At 37.9% G+C, this 19079-nt stretch overlaps 1 protein-coding gene across 1 annotated transcript in view; it reads right to left on the reverse strand.

The window, feature by feature from the left end:
* Positions 1-17358, reverse strand: part of GMIP (GEM interacting protein) — a 78237-nt gene extending 60879 nt beyond the window's left edge. Inside the window, exon 1 of the mRNA XM_087710687.1 lies at positions 16524-17358. Coding sequence (XP_087566813.1) covers positions 16524-16743 — 220 coding nt within the window. The 5' untranslated portion in view covers positions 16744-17358. The remainder of the gene's footprint in view (positions 1-16523) is intronic.
* Positions 17359-19079: the final 1721 nt, after the last annotated feature.

Raw genomic sequence — 19079 nt, forward strand, 5'->3', positions numbered from 1 at the left:
TTAACTGTAGTTTGTTGACCAAGCTATCATCACATAGTTCACACATCATACAAACCAAAATCAGACAAACTATCATGACGTTTGACTCTGACTGAACTCTGACTTACATATGCGGCAAACAAAAGTGGAAGCCTGTAAGCTGTAGAATTTAAAAGATGTTACTAGTCATGTGCTTATGATATTAGCAGAGCAAAATCTTCATGTTTTCCTTTCCTCTGCCCCAGAAACAGGATGTGGTTGTCTTAAAAGGGTTGCTTCATCAAGCAGCAATGGAGAGCTTGTTCTTGGGACAGAAGAAAAGCCAGCAATTCTCTGAGATCTTCTGACCCAACTAAATGTTATACTTTCAGCCCTCTCTAAGCGGTTTACAGAGTCAGCATATTGCCCCCAACAATCCGGGTCCTCATTTTACCCACCTCGGAAGGATGGAAGGCTGAGTCAACCCTGAGCTGGTGAGATTTGAACAGCCGAACTGCAGAACTGCAGTCAGCTGAAGTAGCCTGCAGTGCTGCATTTAACCACTGCGCCACCTCGGCTCTCACCCATATGAGGCCATATTAAATGGAAAATAAGGAAGCTGAAATATTATGATACAAAATGCTGTTCTTTGTATCAAGTTTTGTACTTGAACAGTATTGTTGTAGAAATATAAGTTACATGAGCCCTCAGACTAGTCTACAACACAGGCAGTATTTGATTTCCAAAGAAAGAAAACTTCTCTTACCAAGAAAAGTTGAGTCCCTAATGTTTAATTCAGTGTTTCCTTTAGGTATTTCAATATATCCCTTGTCTATACTTTAAGAGGAAGGGCCTGCATTCTGAAATTATTCTTTATTCTTAATCTGTAATTTGTAACCTCCTCCTCATCTCTTGCAAATCTCTGTCACACATACACACAGGATTTACTCTCATCTGTACCTGCTATACAGGTAATCCTTGATTTATGATAATAACAGAGCTTGTCCATTATGGTGGTTATAAAACAGGTCACGACCAACCTAATTTTACAATCTTATTTTGCAATGGTCATTAAGCAAACCATTTTGTCGAAAACAAAGTAAATGCTGGTTTTTGAGAAAAACTTCATAAATCATGTTCATTATGGCCGCAGGATGGGCAAACAGCTCTAAATGCAGGCCAGTTGCTGAATGCCTGAAATGTGGTCATATGATTGTCCATTGGAACTTTGGAACTGAATTGTATAAATCTTTGGGATATCTTTGAAAAGCCACAAAGCAACTGGTCATAAGTCAAGGACTACCTGTATGCATTTTCAAGCAACTCAAACCATAGCATATCCACAGTCTTTCATCCCTTTCACTTTGTCCATACTAGTAGTACATATTTAACCTGGCTCAGCATTCATATTTCAATTTTATTCTTCTTTAAATATGATTGTGTATCCACTGATTTTTAATATAGAACATTTTATGAGGAAATTGAATGAGTTTGGGGCCCTGGCAGGTTTCAAAATAAATAAACAGAAAACAACATTGCTGATCAAGAATATGTCTTCTCAGGATAATTATATATTGAACAAAAAGTCGGATTTTAGGATTGAGAAAAAAAGTGAAATAATTAGTGGTTATCAAGATTCATTTTTGCCAAATCCCCATTTTTGAAGTTAAAACAAGGATCCCAAAGAATCTTGATGGACTATCATGAAATAGAATAATTTAGCTGTTATTTGTTATTGTTTTCCATCCTACACTTAAACAAATTTCTATTAGTGAATTGTCAAAAATTGACTTATTTTTTAAAGAATACTTCTAATGTCTGCATAGAAATTTATACCTAAACTTCTTGGTCTGATGGTTATTTCATTTCATATATCATGATCTATATAGAGAATCTACATTCATTTGCATATGGAAGGATTTTCTCTCATATATGAGCTATATAAATAGGGAAGTATTGCTATGTTCTATTTTCTGAGCATTCATTTGTTTGCCAGTGTCAACATGATTCTGAACTGGAAGTAACGTTCTAATGAAGGAAAAATGCTGATTTTTTTAGAACTTTCTGATATTTCCTGTGAAATGAGGTAAGAGGGGGAAGAAGAGGAAGTAGAACTTCTGCCTTCTTGCTGAGCACAAATTAAATGTAAAAACATACTTTCAGAGGGTTATGATGTTTTACTCAAGCATATATCTGTCACCCCCAAATTCCTACAGAGAAGAGTTCTCGACAATGGATTCTGCATGATATTTGGAATGCTGACAATATCTTTATGTAGTTCAATGCTGGTCTGAACTAAGATCAAGAATTCTATAATACATTAGTTGAACATTGTGTGAGCGAATCTACAATCTGGGTCACACAATGTGCTAAAATATGGCTTGCATAACCTAGATATCTATGATTAAATTGACTTGAATTATACAATCAAACCATAATCTGTAATTTACCAATTACAATGACCTAGTGCTAAGACACAACATGGCATCTTTGGTCTTGAATAACTGTATTCATGAAATCAAGCCAATGGGAGTTATAAATATGCTTATGTTAGATTGATCTGAAGACCCAACTCATTTAATATAAAAAGCAAAGTATGACCTTTTTCTTATTATTTTTCCATTCATTTTCACATCATGTTTGTTTCAACATAACATCTATATTTTACAAATATACAATTGACATTGAATCCAAAGCTCAGTTCCCCATTTGTCTATTGGAATAGGGCAGGGGTCTCCAAACTTGGCAACTTTAAAACTTGTGGACTTCAACTCCCAGAATTCCTCAACCAGCCAACCATGGTTGGGGGAGGATAGGTCATCAAATCATATGTTTTAAATAAACAAAAAATAAAGAACATTTTGAAGATGGGGCATTTGATATTTTGCCTCAAATGGCTTAACATCAAGAAGTTTCAAATGAGTTTTGATTTGTACCACTAATTAAAAACAAAAACCAATTGTTCCTCATATAGTATTTGGGCATCTTGATCCATCAAATATTTGATATGCTAAATATGAAATACCTTGAATTTAACAAAGTATAAAACAACAATACCAAACAGAAGCAAAATGCACTGGCTTACTGTACATCCAAAGGTTACTTTTCTGCACTTGCTCATATATCTAATAATATATCTCTAATCTACAGTAAATAAAATATTTATTTGAAAGATTACTGTATTTATCACAAAGATTACTTTGAAATTAAAACAATCTCTACCAAACAAAAGATAATAATAGAAAAATAGTCTACCAATATCATATCCTCAGTGAATGTAAGATAGCCACCCATTTTAAAGGTAAAGTCTTTGAGTCTTTGGTTTCAGTCACAGCTTAGAACCATACCTGTGTCCTTTTCTGCCATAATTGTAGAATATATTTCCTCCTTACTCAGGTATAGCTCATGGATGGCTGGGGTATTCTGGGAGTTGAAGTCCACACATCTTAAGTTGCCAAGTTTGAGAAACACTGCTTCTAGAACTTAGCAATAAGTGATTTCTCATTGGGGAAACTCTTGCTTCAGCCCACTTCCTAATCCTCAATTATCCACCCCACCCAGCCATAACTGGTAAGTTGCCATGTTGCCATTGAGATTAAGCTTCCTAAATAGAACAAAGAAGCATACTTTTTTACTTCTTCCAAAGGAAAATATATACTGCTAGGTGATGTCTATCTTTTCATTCTCCTACTGATTAATGGGAGAAACACTGATTGGCTTATTTTAAGTTCTCAGTGGCTGTGATGAAGACAATCATAGACTGCTGGGAAACTGGTTAATAAAGTTTAAAGAGTGACAATGGTGAGTATGTGGAATATCTCTAGATTGTACGTACAGCATCTCCACTCTCATGATCCATTTTCATTGTTAAAATGTGCTTCATCCAACAATACAGTTATCCTTTTTCATTAGTCTTTGAGAATTGTGGTGAAAGGACCTTCACAGAAAATGTTGTCATCACAATGATCTATTTGTAATTTGTTAATTAAGAGTTTAAATATTACAAATATTTACAATTACAAATAGATTAGTTGTAATGATATAATTTTCTTTTTCTTCTAGTCTTTTCGTAGATACCTTATTTTCACATGCACACGGCAGAGGGCCACCTCTCAGGATTTCAAAAGTAAAATATAAAAGTAAATTTTCCCCAAATCAGATGGAGGGTAGCAACCCTTGGCAAAGAACTGAGTATGTTTTTTTCCTCCTAAATTATTTCTTGCTTCTTACAAGCTCCTCTTCAGAAGACACATTTGCTGGTGGCACAAAATATAGTGGCAGGATTAGCATGTGGAACAATATTTGTAGACACCATCCTTCTGAGGTGGGTAAAATGAGGATCCAGATTGTTGTGGGCAATATGCTGATTCTGTAAACCGCTTAGAGAGGGCTGTAAAAGCACTATGAAGTGATATATAATTCTTTGTTCTATTGTTATCCAGTATGCTGGCATGTATATCATGCAGTTAGGCAAAAAAAATAAAAAGCCAGGAAATAAGTACTTCCAAAAATTGTAATTCTGAACATGGCTGACAGAGGATGAAGATGAAGAAGAGAATGAAGGATAACACTTCATGGGTTGTTAAACGCTTTCTCCTAAAACTTCTGTTGTAAGGATATAGCTGAGCCAAATTCATAGAGATTTTAAACAAGTGTTTAAAAATCTCCATGTCACACTGATTGTTTAAAAATCTCCATGTCACACGGCAGCAGATATTTTTTAAACAGAAATGTATAAATTTCAAATATTAGAATAGATTCCAACTAGTGTACATATCTATCAAATCAAATGTGTGAGAGAGTAGTTATCAATCTACTTTTAAAAAACAATTATTGATTCGAAAGAAAATATACAGCTTTTTAATCTTAAGTGCATTTTAACCATCACACTCATTTAGAACATATCTTTAAAATATAGCAATGATTTCTGAAATGATTGATATGAAGTGATTGATATTAAGGCTACAGAGAGAGATGGATGCATGCACACACACACACACACACACCTCCCTCTCTGACCTTGATTATTGTGGTAGTTGCACTGAATCGAGTTTTATTTTCAGCGATCAGATACCTCAAAGCAATCCTTTGTTGCCCTAACCTAAAAACTTCAAGGGTTAACTCTCTGCAATGACTTGCTGTATGCCTGAAAAAAGGCTTCAAAGGGTACATATGTATAAAAATATACAAAGGTTGCTTTACCTACCAGAAGATTTAGGCTCCTCCATAATGAAATCCTCAGCAGGACCCCCAGTTTGGACCCCAGCCCAAATCCTTGGATACCTCAGGAGCCACTAACTTTGATAGGCAGCCCCATGGACCCTGTGTACTTTGCAGAGTTTCTGAGCTCACAGCCACTGAAACCTAACTGCTTCCTGCTGACTACATTTCCGTCCGAAGAAACTTACTTGTTCTTTCATTTGCATATTTTTTCAGTTTACAAATAAGAGCCCCCAACCTCTGGTGGTGAACCTAATGCATGCCTTTAGTCTATGCAGATTGCTGACCTTACTTTCTATTAAGAAAACAACCACCTGAAAACCCATACTATAAAACAGCATTATAGTCTTTGGCATTTTATTCCTCTGATGCCAGTAGAACTGGGGCAGGGACAAGGCATACTTTAAGTTGTGATATCAAAACTGTAGTTCTGTTTTATACAGAGGGTCTAATCATACCTTCTTAATCTACTTTGAAATAATTTTTGAAGACCATTTTAACCAGACAGGCACTTATGTCCCTCCCCCCCTTTTTAGATTAGTCTATAGCTGTCTTCTTCTTAGTTACTATGCTGCACTACGCCCTCATTAAACCTGCAAACTTCTTGGCGAAAGGTGGTTCAATGAGAGAAGCTGGAAGATGGTTCAATGCAGGGGTGGGTTCCTACCAGTTCGCACCTATTCGGTAGAACCGGTTCGTCAAATCTACCGAACCAGTTAGAAGAAGTTCCACCAGTGGACTCGGAAAGCAGGCCACACCTACAGAAGATGTTCCAAAATTTTTTGAAACCCACCACTGGTTCAATGCATTAACCACATTCAAAAACAAAGCAAAGAAATAAAAACATATCCAGCCCCAGAAACCAGAAAATATAAACCTATTAGCCCTGCCCTTGCAGGTAGCATGGCCAATCAAATGGAGCTATATTATCTGTAAAACTTGATGTCTAGTTTTTAATTGCCAAAGATTCTCCGTCTCTTCTCTTTTGAATTCCAACATGAAGGATGGTTGGGTAACAAAAATATAAGTTCAAGGCAAATTTGCAAATATGATGACGATAAGGATCATCCTACAAATGATTATTTCAGTTCAACATGATCTTATTAGAGGGCATTAGACACCAATCAGGATGCCGTTTGTTTGATTTCGATTTGGTGCACTATGTGGGTTAACCCTTGATTTAAAACTATAGCTCAGTCTGTTATATGAACCCAACCAATTATTGTTTATTGAACAAACCATGGTTTAAAAATGGCTTAGCACAATATATGAATCCAATCATTGAATCTGCAAGGTGAATTTAGATATTTCAATTTACAAAGTAACAATCGAAACATAGTAACTTTTACAATTAAAGATATATTTTATCTAAATATTGATCTTTCTTAAGAATTTAAGCTTATTTCATCCAGCACTCCTTGCAACAATCATAAAGACTAGCAAGCATAATGAGATGGAGAGCAGTCTACCTTTTATGCACCGTTGCTGTACACTTTTTGTGCTGTAGTAACTTCCGCTCAGACAAGTTATTTTATTATGCCCATTGGGGGGGTGGGGTTTCTGGCTGCGAGCCCAAAAATAACATAAATAAAGTCTCTAACGAGATAACAAAATACCAAACAAAAACTCTTACAAGCAATGCACTTCTCCAAGTGTAGCCTTAAATCAGGGTTACAGGAAAACAAAGCACTTCTCCAAGTGTATCTTACATAAACCACAACCGATGATCAATCAATGTTGACTCCTGCAACCAGGGCGTGGCACCATCCATCCTTTTATCCCCAGAATATGCCCCTAATGAGCCCCAGCTGCATAGTTAATCTTGCATCCTGAAAAGACTCACAGAAGACGTCTGCTGAGTCACAACAGTTATAAATATGTAATTTTATTGTAGGATATTGGGAAGAGTTAATGGAATGCCATTATGTGGTTTTGCTTTACATTGGAGTATTTCATATAAAAGTATGTAAAAACAATTACAATCAAAGGAAGGCTGAAGTATGATGAAAGCAATGTATATAAATACTGCATACTTGATTTAAAAATTTGATATGAATTATAGGTGATGACTGTGGAAGGGACGCACAGAAGTTTTTGTGACCGAGCATCACACTTTCTACAATTTGTAATGGAAGATGGTTTTGTGTTTTTTGTTTTAGTGTTTGTGTTCATTAAAAAATTTTTTTTCTTAAAAAAAACCCCTCTAATTTAATGCCAGGTCTTCTGCTTCTGATAGTGTCATCAATGCAATGATAATAAAATTGGGTAAACTCCGGAAGATAGGGGGAGTGGGTAGTTGGTGTACTATGGTCCATGGGGCTGTGAAGAGTCAAGACATAATTTAGTGACTGAACAACAATAACTTGTGCCTCTGTGGTGCAACAGCAGAAATTTCTCAGGACTTTCAACATTTGTTGAAGTCATGACAGCTGCTGTAATGTTATTTTACAGATTTTAAAAATGTTCCCAAAGTATTCTGTGTAATAATCTGCCCTCTAGGATAATATTGAGGATTTCAGTTTAGAATCTCCCACAAGCTATTAAAATTACACTCTGAAGACCTGACTTATGCACTGTCTTCAGTGCAATGTGTTTTAACTTTTTTGGTCTATTTCCTGTTTTTAATTTTTGTTGGCCACCCAGAGTCACATGATTGAGGGGGCAAATGTCTGCCTGCCTGTTCATCCATCCATCCGTCTTCCATTCAGTTGTGTCCAATTGTCAGAGATCACCTGGACAAGCAGGGTTGGGGGGTGGGGGGGTGTTTTTGTTCGGAAGTGCTTGCCATTGTCTCCTTCCTATGGATGAGAGAAAATGACTAGCCCAAGCCCAAGGTTACATAGCCGGATTAGAAGAACTGTTAACTGAATGACAAGTGAGTCAGGAGGAGGAAATAAGATCTTGAGCATCTACTTCTGCATTCTTGAAGCCACAATATATATATATAGGAACCATCTTTCCAAGTCGGTCTTGCCAATGATATTTCAAATTCTCTTAACCCAAAGTTAGTATGGCACTCATACCTCTGCCTAATTTGAAAAACTCTCTATAAGCAACTAGTTAAAAGGGATGGTTTTTTTTTTCCTGACAAGATCTATCTAACTTTTTTTGGCCACCAGTTGGCAGGAAATAAGTGAAGGGCAGAAGGAAATACTACAGAGCAGCAGCCCCCAATCCTTCCAGATTGGTGGACTGGCGGGGAGGGGGCCGGCGGCAGGTGCAGGCGCGCCCACCACTCGCACAAATAGAGCTTGGCGAGCGGAAAGCGCCTGCGTTTGCGCGCGAAGCTCCATGCTTGCAAGCGCAAACAGCCTCCGCTCAGGCGAGTAGAGGTTCGACTACATGCGCGGGCTTGCCTGTTGCTCACGCGATTAGAGCGTCTCCAAAGCTCAGTTCCCCTAGGCATGTCTGAAAGCAGTTACGGAGTCACTACACTACTTCTTTGGAGGAAATCCTCAGAGAACAAAGGGAGAAAAGATTTGTTAATATGTTCAAAAGATAGATAAGAGAATTTTCTGACCCCATTTGTTTTGTTTAATGCACATTTCATTTAAATACTGATTTGGTTCCCATCTTTTAATACAGAGATTTAAGAGTAGCAGGTCCCACTTCTGTGATGTGGGTTTCCAGAGCATTCTACTAAAAACTGGTGCTCATTGGAGAAAGCAAAGTGTAGAGTGACATCACAATAACAAGTGTTTCTTCCAGGATTCTACATTGGCTTAAAAGTTCTAGTCCTTCTGGGGATCTCTTGGCTGAACTCTGGTTACAGACTGATAATGCATTGATTGCCCCTGGGCTGCCTCTGATATATCTCCGGGACTCTGGTTGCTGAGTTGTTTTTTCCATAAAGTCTTAGCAATCCATTTCCCAAAGAAACAAGGGTATGTTCCCTCCTGTTTACTATGTATGTGTAATAATGCTTTCAACTGTGCTTATTAAATAATAAAGCTATATGTTTGTGTTTGCTCTGACAAACTCCTTTCATGCACTTCGGTTGCCAAATATGAAACCCTATTGGTTTACATCATTAATATTTCACCGAGGTTGTGATCATATATAAAATCATATGGGTTGTTAATCCCTAGAGACAGATTTTAATATTTAATATGAAATATTAAAACTCATTTAAATGGCTACCAACTCATCCTTGAACCAATAAAAAACTATACTGGCATAAAACGCTTTGTCCCCATTGCCAGCTTCTATCTTGCCACAGGCATACTGCCATTAAATACAGAGCTTGTTAAGGAAAGAGGTGGGTGGATACCCTCAAAGGTGTTTTCCTCAAACCAAACCCCATCAGCCTGGGAAAACATACTGCCATCACTGTCTTTAATGCAGGGTAGACCTGGGACCCAGAAGAAGATGAGCGGTTTTGTGGTGGAACCAAATCCAGATATCAAAAGTCATCTTCTTCTGGGTCCCAGGTCTACCCTGCATTAAAGACAGTGATGGCAGTATGTTTTCCCAGGCTGATGGGGTTTGGTTTGAGGAAAACATCTTTGAGGGTATTCACCCACCTCTTTCCTTAACAAGCTCTGTATTTAATGGCAGTATGCCTGTGGCGGTTCCACCACAAAACCGCGGTAGACAAAAGCGCACTCGACGAAAGCACGTAGGTGACGTCATCACAGTGCGACGAAAACATCGCGCTGTGAGCGGTAAATTTAAAATTAAAGCGAAAACCTTACCCTAACCCCCCCAAACCTAACCCTAAACCTAACCCTAAACCTAACCCTTAACCTAACCCTTAACCTAACGCTAAACCTAACCCTAACGCTTAACGTAACCCTAAACCTAACCCTAACCCTTAACCTAACCCTAACGCTAACCCTAACCCTAACCCTAAACCTAATCCTTACCTTTATGTGAATTGGCTTGCTTTAATTTTATTTTAATTTCAATTTGATTTATTTTTAATTTTTTTCGTCGCGCTGCTGATGACGTCAGGTACGCGCTTTTGTCGAGCGCGCTTTTGTCTACAGCGGTTTTGACGGGTCACGCTGGATTTTATCCAACTAACAGGGGAAAGTCTTGCATAGTGGGAGGGGAAAGAGTGGGATGAAAGAGCTCCTCTGTTGTATCGTGCAGTCATCACCTGTTAGTGTGGCTAATTTTACTTGTGCTTAAAAATAACTTGGCAAACATGTAGGAAGGTTGTATAATGTAGCAGGAATCCTGCTGCCCTGTACAATCCTTGCGTTTCTCTCAGCTCTCATATGCCCATGGTGTATGCACAGTATAGTGGAAGACTCCTTCTGGCTCACATCATCCCCACCCTGGCCTCTTTGTTCTTTGGGCTGCTTGTGAACCCAGGAAGAGTGCTGAGCTTGAGCCTATAATCAAAAGCAGCCAGGATAACAATTGCTTGTTGTGGGTGTAGAGTATTGTGTGCCATGAAGTGCCAAACAAAATGGCAGTTCTCTCCTTCCTCCTTCACTGCATAGATTTTCTGAAGCCATGGTTGATCATCTACTATTTGGGTGGGCTGATCCAGATCTCCAAACCAGAATCAGCCCAGTTTGAAAAACCCTGTCTGTCCCATTCCCATAACAGAAGTGTCCTTGAGAGCAGTGCCCAGGGAATGAAGAAATCCACCCCAATCTAAAGATGCTGATAGGTGTCAGATTGGTTCATTTAACAGAGCCACCAGTAGAGTGGTTGCAGAAGTGGGTTCCTACCAGTTCGCACTTATTCGGTAGAACCGGTTCGTCAAATCTACCGAACCGGAGGTTCCACCAGTGGACCCGGAAAGCAGGCCACACCTACAGAAGAGGTTCCAAAATGTTTTGAAACCCACCACTGGTCCTTGGATATGATTGTTCTACACTATCATGCTCATATTTATAAAACTCAGTGCCTCTGTGAAAGGTAAGGATGACTACTGCATTTGTGGTGCAATCAGAACATCGCGTGTGTTGAAGTTGTTTTAACACAAACTAAAGATGCCTTTTAAAAAACAAGTTTTAATCATATCATATATGCATGCCAGTGCTGTGTGTGAGGTAATTTAAAGTGGTTCTGACAAGTGTCGTCGGCATCTTCATATCTGGTCACATGGGCAACAAGCCACTCCCATCCGATCATATGGGCAGCAAGCCACTCCCACAAAGGAGGCCACACCCACAGAGTAGGTTCGAACAATCTTTGAAACCCACCACTGAGTGGTTGGTGAAACCTATCAGAGTGTATCCACAGCAAAGCTATTGGCTGCTTATTTTAACCCCTGAATGCATATGGTCTGGGTGTGAGATAATGCAGTGTCATGAAGACATGGCAGAAAAAGAGGCTGCTTAATTGCCTAGGGGGACAGTCCCTCGGTCACCAAGGCCAAATGAAGTAGTCTTGAAATAATCATGCTTTTCTCAGCCTATTACTGTATCTGAGAGAAATGAGGCTGTGAAACTACTCCTGTTACTTCATGCTCCTTGCACAAAGAGATGGGTATAAATAAAATCAAGTATCTGAGTAGAGACCTAAAACAAATGCCACCTCTTATAATAGGCTGCACACGCCTCTCTATGTTGATGCAAAGTCCTGGGCACAATGTTCTAGCTCAATTATTTGTTTATTTGTTTTTCACACTTAACTTCCCATCTCCCTCAGAGGAGGTAGATTATAGTCTTTATAGTATTTTCTGAAACAAGGTTTCCTCACCTAATGCTGCATGTACTTTCTACTTGGTGGAATGTAAGCAACAGTATCTTGGCTTGCATAAGAATGTTTGAGATAAAACTGGCCTGGGATTGGCTAAAATGTATCCATAGTGATCAGTAATGTGCCCTTACAATTCAGCAGGAAAGGCTACAGGCAATACAGTGCAACTAAAGCTGGCAAGCTAGTCTATCCCTTCTGTATCTTACTTTGCCAATATAATTTTGTATTACAATTAAGTGCCCAAGTACAGCTTAAAATGTGGAATTGTGCCCCCTCATGTCTTCTAAATAAATTGCTTTATCTTCAATGAAATGATATCATAATACTGTATATGGATTTGAACTTCTACCATTTACGGTAAGGATTGATAACTTTGTAACTTCTGGATTATTGGACTTCAGTATCCATCCGTTTCTGCTGGTCAAAAGATTGATGATTTTAATGGAAAGCTTCTGGAGGGCACTCTCTCTCCCTGATTTAAAATACTACCTTATTTTGTAACGAAGGATGAATTATATCCTGTTTTGTCTGTATTTGTGTTTTACACATATTGTATTGCACATATAAATGATACTTGCTGATATGCCATTTCACATAATTTTCACTAGATCCATTTTTTTGCATTATCACCAAATATTTCTGACAGAACCACTGAAGAAATACTTATTTTCCCCTGGTTCTTTAACTTAGCTTCTACTTGACGTTTGCCAGCATTAAAACAAAACTGTCAGTGAAATAATGTACTATGAAAGTTCATTTTTGCCGTTATTTAAAATACCACTAGTGCAATTTACATTGCCAGTTAAAAAAAGACGGATTGCTGGATCATTGGATCAAAAGGTAAGAAGAGACAGGATGTAAGGGGAGATGCTGAAAAAAAAAACTGATTTGGAGCAGTTCTTGGTTCCTGGGCGCCATCTGGTGATCCTTTCTCACATGCTTTATATTTATGCAAATAACAGGCCTCTTTTTTTTTTCCGTCCCAGAGCAACCTACAAAACTCAAAAAGCTCCTGGCTGTTAGGCAAGCTACAGGATGGAGTTGCCTCTCCTTTAGCATTAGCAGAAAGAAATGGCTTTCGGCTAAAGCAGAAAATTGTGATGCCAAGTACAGTTTTGTGCTTCAGCCCCCATCTGTATCCTCATTTAGTCTTGGGAAATTATGATTTTTATACTTCCCTAGTTTACCATTCTACCAAAGAGAGGGTTTTTTTTTAAAAAAAAAATCTGGCTCTCTGCTTGCAACAACTTTTTACAACCATGTTCTAAAACAAGCATCCAGCCATGGTGGCCATTTTGACTCTTTTCTAACGTCCTGATGCTGATGTCTGAAACTCCTACTTTGTAACTGTAGTACTATTATAGACGGGGCAAGGGACAGGAAAAATGGCAAAACAAGGTTTCTTTTCGTTGATTTTTTTTTTGGGGGGGGGGGGGGTGTAAACCAAGAAAGTTTCCATTAACTGGATCCCTGATAAACATGCTTTGCGAAGATTATTCGATCATGGAGCGATGTATAAGTCTAAGTGCTGTTGCTATCATTGTGGCTGAAATCAAGGGGTTGAAATCCAGAAAGGGATTGATTTCCAGCCTATTTATCATGAAAAACAAGGACTTGAAGGCTTCAGTATGGAAAAACCTTAAGGCCAGGTAGAAACTCCTCCCTTAATGGATGTTGCTACTATACACTTACTCCCCCCTCCATCTCCACCTTTGCACACTTGTGGCTTTCTCTGCTACTAGAGGCTTGTAATTATTGTTGTAGGGATGACAGGAAGAGGAAGGAGTATCAGGTATGTTCACTGCCTTGTGTTATGAAATAATTATTTTATAATAATTGATACACGTATTAAAGGCGTGACAAAATAAGATAGCAATAGCAATAGTGGTTGGAGGTATGTGGCTCCTTGCCTGGTATAGAACTAGCCCAGCAGCCGAGCAAGGTTGTGAATGAGAATGTATAATGAAGGGGGGGGGGAAACAGGCAGCTGCTCCACACCTTTTTATGTTCACACTTGCTTATGTGTGTGTAAAGGCCACGTCAACAAGCCTAGAATGCCAGTCCTAGCTGCAATAATCTAATGTCTGGGGTGAAGTCAACTACTCATCCCATATAAATATAAAACCATGTCTGCTTGTGCCTCACCAATTAGATCTGGTGCCTCTTATTCTTTGATATGTAAACCCACTGCTAGTGAAGAATTCAAATTAATCTGTCAAATAAGAAAGAAAAAGATTCTCTTTTATATGAAAGCAGTATTTCCATGAGGGAAAAAGCCAGGAAATGCCAACATAGGTTGCAAATACTGTAGCTCCTCTGTTCCCTTGTGGGATGATAGGATTATATCACAGCTATTTATAACATGGCACCCCATAGATGTTACTGGTATCTTATGAGTATCACCTTCTTGATAGGATATTATGATTGTATCTTATGATTTACGATTTATCACTTTGTTGCGTATATATATATGTGTGTATATATATATATATGTATATGTATATGTATATGTATATGTATATGTATATGTATATGTATATGTATATGTATATGTATATGTATATGTATATGTATATGTATATGTATATGTATATGTATATGTATATGTATATGTATATGTATATGTATATGTATATGTATATGTATATGTATATGTATATGTATATGTATATGTATATGTATATGTATATGTATGTATGGAGCTTATGTACCAAAGACAAATTCCTTGGGTGTACAATTACACTTGGCCAATAAAGAATATTCCATTTCATTTCATTCTATTTTTCTATATTGCCCATAACCTCAAAAATAATATATATTTGAAAAACCTGGAAGGATCATGAGTACTTGCTAAACTAAAACAGCCCAAGGTTGAACTACAAATGACAGATTAAGGAACAGATTTAAGATGGCTCTTTTAAAACAAATAAACATGTGGGTAATTCAACCATTTGAATAACAATTTAACTTTCTGTAGCTGCCATGTAATTTTGGATGCCCCAAAATTTGCAGTGGCTCAGTGGCTAAGATGTTGAGCTTGCCAATCAGAAAGGTCGGCAGTTCAGCGGTTCGAATCCCTAGTGCCGCATAACGGAGTGAGCTCCCGTGACTTGTCCCAGCTTCTGCCAAACTAGCAGTTCGAAAACATGTAAAAATGGAAGTAGAAAAATAGGGACCACTTTGGTGGGAAGGTAACAGTGTTCCGTGCTCCTTCGGCGTTTAGTCATGCCGGCCACATGACGTCTTTGGACAGTACTGGCTCTTCGGCTTTGAAATGGAGATGAGCACCGCCCCCTAGAGATGGGAATGACTAGCACATATGTGCAAGTGGAACCTTTACCTTTGCTAATTATACTGCTTTGTAAAGGGAGCTATGCAGAACTATGCAACAATCTACTGATTATAATACCATACAACTATTCTATTACAGATCCATACTGTCCTCCACATCAACTTTAAATTTTCAAACAGAAGATACAGAATTCTGCATCAATCCACCTTTATCCCACCTGTTAGCCAAGAATCCCTCCAAAATACCTTGGAACACAGAGAGAGAGAGAGAGAGAGAGAGAGAGGGAGGGAGGGAGGGAGGGAGGGAGGGAGGGAGGGAGGGAGGGAGAGAGAGAGAGAGAGAGAGAGAGAGAGAGAGAGAGAGAGAGAGAGAGAGAGAGAGAGAGAGAGAAGCACTACTTCAGGAAGAGGAAAGAAGAAAAAAGCAAGGTCAGAAAAATCTTCACAATATTTTTGTTTATTACAGAGATACAAAAATATCTGAAATATAAAAATCTGTAAAAATATGAAAGGCTATTATTGTTGCATTCATAGACTAGTAATTTAGTGAATAGTGCAGTGGGAGTTTCAACATTAATTGGCTACATCAATACAAAACTAAGCACATTTAAGCCCATGGATTTCATTCAGCTTGTGGTCATTAAGTGTTCACCTCTTAAACTCATTCGGTTTTAATGGGATAACTTAAGAGTCTTTATTTAACCCAGAAACAAGATGGGGCCAGCCAGCTACACTGTATATGTAAAACAATTCATTACATGCAATTACAAACAAATAACTTAGGTCTGACATCTTTCCTGCATTTTAACAAATATATTAAAACTTCTAATATTACGTTATACTAAAACACAATTTGCTTACAAGGGTGATGGCTACAGTGCTAGATATTGGGGATAATAAAGAACAAGCTTTTTTGCAATTTTATGTAAACAATCTACTCAGGCAATGGGAACCAAAAAGAACTGTAGTTCAAACAAAATACAGAATTTGAAATAAATGATTAAACTGGCATCCTAAATCATGGGGTTCTCATGGATAGTAGTCTCCTCTGACTCCTAGAGGATATTTAATTAAATGTGTTTAATAAATAATAGAATAATAGAAATCATTCCCTCAGAGATAAAATTGGCCTCAACTTGTTTCTTCTCTAAAAAGGCCTTGAAGCCATGGTTTTGTCAGCAGGCTTGGGGACTCCATATGGAGCCAATTAAATGGCTTGTCTGATTTTGTTGTCGCAGCCATGTGAATTTTTAGATGTAGATTTTTAATATTGCACTCCGCCCAGAGCCACTGGGTAGGAGTTGGGCAGCTAAATAACTTTGTTTAATAATAAATAATGCACAAGGTGAAATTGACAAAACACCACCAGTAATTAAAAAACTTCCAGTACTTACAATCTTGCTGTAAATGTTCCCGGAAACACTGGAACTTTTTATCTATGTCTCGTAGATTCTTGTTGACTTGAAGGAGCCTGTTAGAGCAGAATTTACTACCAACCAGCCCTTCTGCAGTGGCCCAAATATGACTCAGGAGTTCTGGATTATTGGCTAAGGATTGAATATCTAGTGCTGATTGCTTGCCATTGCAAGTGTATCTGAAGTCATTAGGCTCCATCCTCGGACCCTGGTTACAGGTTATATTCAGCACTGTTGTTCCACATTGCTAGCAAATTACACATTCTGTTCTTTACCAGGATAATCTATCAACTCCAGAATCTAATGTAGCACATGAACCCAATTAACTCTCAAGCCTCCAGGTCTTTATGCTTTTCCTTGGTGCATTATTCTCAGTTTCCAGAAAGATATTCCTGTACTTTTATAAAAACCGAACAATTCCTCTGACAAGTCAGAGTCCATTAAGGGCAGCTGAACAATCTTCATCGTTCAAGTGAAGTTCAGGAGGGCAGCGATCTAGATAGGTCGAGGAACAGATCTCTTCAGTCTCCAAGCATTAAAAGACGACGAACATGATGGTTTCCATTAAAATGTCCAGAAATTCATTCTTAGCTCAAAAACAAGCCTTGCATTTTCTGTAGAGAGAAAAATGTGATTCCTCGAAAAGAGAGGAAATGGTTCTTTACAGAGTTCTCCCAAAAGGTTTTTTGAACAAAAGTGTTTCTATCTAGAATGTGACCTTACTTCTGGAGAAGGTTGCCTCTCTTTCCCAAAAAGATAATCTCTTGCTCACTTTCTCTTTGAAATGTTGTACCTTTAGAGATCAGAATGTGTCCAGCTGCTACCTGCCATTCTTACTCTCAATTTCATCTGAGAACTAGATGTGGAAATGCCAGGACACGTCCCCTATCTGTAGAGAATGGATGAGCCATTTGGGTTACACACACACAAGAATGACAGCCGATGCAGCTTTTCCACATTCCTTTTGTAGGAGTGATGAAATGAGAGGCTTCTTCCCACAGTATCTCTGTACTACATAAAAGAAAGACAATGTTCCTCCTTTACTCTTTCTTATTAACCACTTCCTACCTGAATCCCCAGGAAACATTTTCAGGGTGTGGTTCCAAGGCCACAGGTAGAAGGAGAACTTTCCCAAACGAAAGTCACAATTGAATGAGGGAAGACCTGTCTACATTTTTGAATTTGTCCTGGCAAGCTAAAGTGCAGAAACTTAGTGTTGGAAAGGAACAACAGGAAATAGTTAAAAAAAAACTAAATTATGAACAAGGGAAGTCTCCTTCCAGTACCACAAATAATGACAGCTTTTTCTAACACAATACTCTGAAGGATGGTGAGAACTGAAGTTCCCAATACCTGGAAGACACTATGATCAGGAAAATGACATTAAGTATCTTATGACTGCCCCACTCCCACTTCAAAATGTAGAAACTAATTTATTGCAAGGTAGATTGACAACTCAGGTATGTCTTTCTACATACAAGGAATATTTGTGCATGTGTATTATCTGAAATTGCACACATTTTGTGGCCTGATCTGGCAGCTGACATGGCCCTCAGAACTAACAAGATTACCTGTTCCTACCTTGCAGGACTGTTGCAAGACTAAAACAATATATACTGAGGTAGAGAAGCTCTTTCAACTAAAAGCAACTGTTTTCCAATATTAAAATTCTGCATATTTAATTACAATGCTGTATCCTCCCTGTAAAGTAGATCCTGCATACCATATGCAGGTTGGGGTTGAGACCTCAGAGAATAGGAGCTGGGCTAAGGGCACATGGTCAATTCATTGTTTGAAGTTAAATCCAGATTAGCAGCTTTCTAAAGCTAAACACAGTGCCATATGTGCTCAAGTTACAAGATTAAGATGCTATTCAAATTCAGTAACAGAAGTCTTTCATTTGTAAATAATCCAACCAGAAACAAAAAAATTTTTTTTATCAAAAAAGAAAACAAAAAGGTTCTTAACTAGCCTGAGAAGAGATAAAAACAAAATTAAAAAGCCAACTTGTTCTTGCTCTTGGAACAGATGTCTAGTATGGAAAAATCAGCAGGTAAAGTTTTTCCCCCCTTCTTTACAGTATTAAATTTAAAAGAAAAGAGGAGCCTAGTATCAATTTCAACAGATTTTAGATTTTCAGCAACACATGTTTTAAGTTAGGAAAATAATATTTAAGAACGGATGAAGTAACATTGTATTAGGTTTAAGAAAGAAAATGTTTTGACAATTGCATGAAAATATATCACAATAGAAAGAACTACAAGAAATTAGGCAACATTTCTTTTTTAAATTCTATTTAATTAAACAGGGTTATTACACACTCATGTTGCAGAAAACAACAGGACCCATATTAATTAGAAATAATCACTGTAGCAAGTTAGGCAAAATAATGCTTGTAGGCTTTCATGATGGTGGTGATGATCTATTATTCATAATTCTTGATACTTCAATAGATCTCAATTATTAGGAAAACAGCTAGAAAAAATTATTTATTAGCTTAGCAGTACTATGAATCTCAGAGCAAAATATAGCAAT

The sequence above is a fragment of the Thamnophis sirtalis genome, unplaced genomic scaffold (genome assembly GCF_051295495.1).
Source record: "Thamnophis sirtalis isolate CommonGarterSnake01/CBP01778 unplaced genomic scaffold, rThaSir2_p1.2 scaffold_3, whole genome shotgun sequence".
Lineage (NCBI taxonomy): Eukaryota > Metazoa > Chordata > Lepidosauria > Squamata > Natricidae > Thamnophis > Thamnophis sirtalis.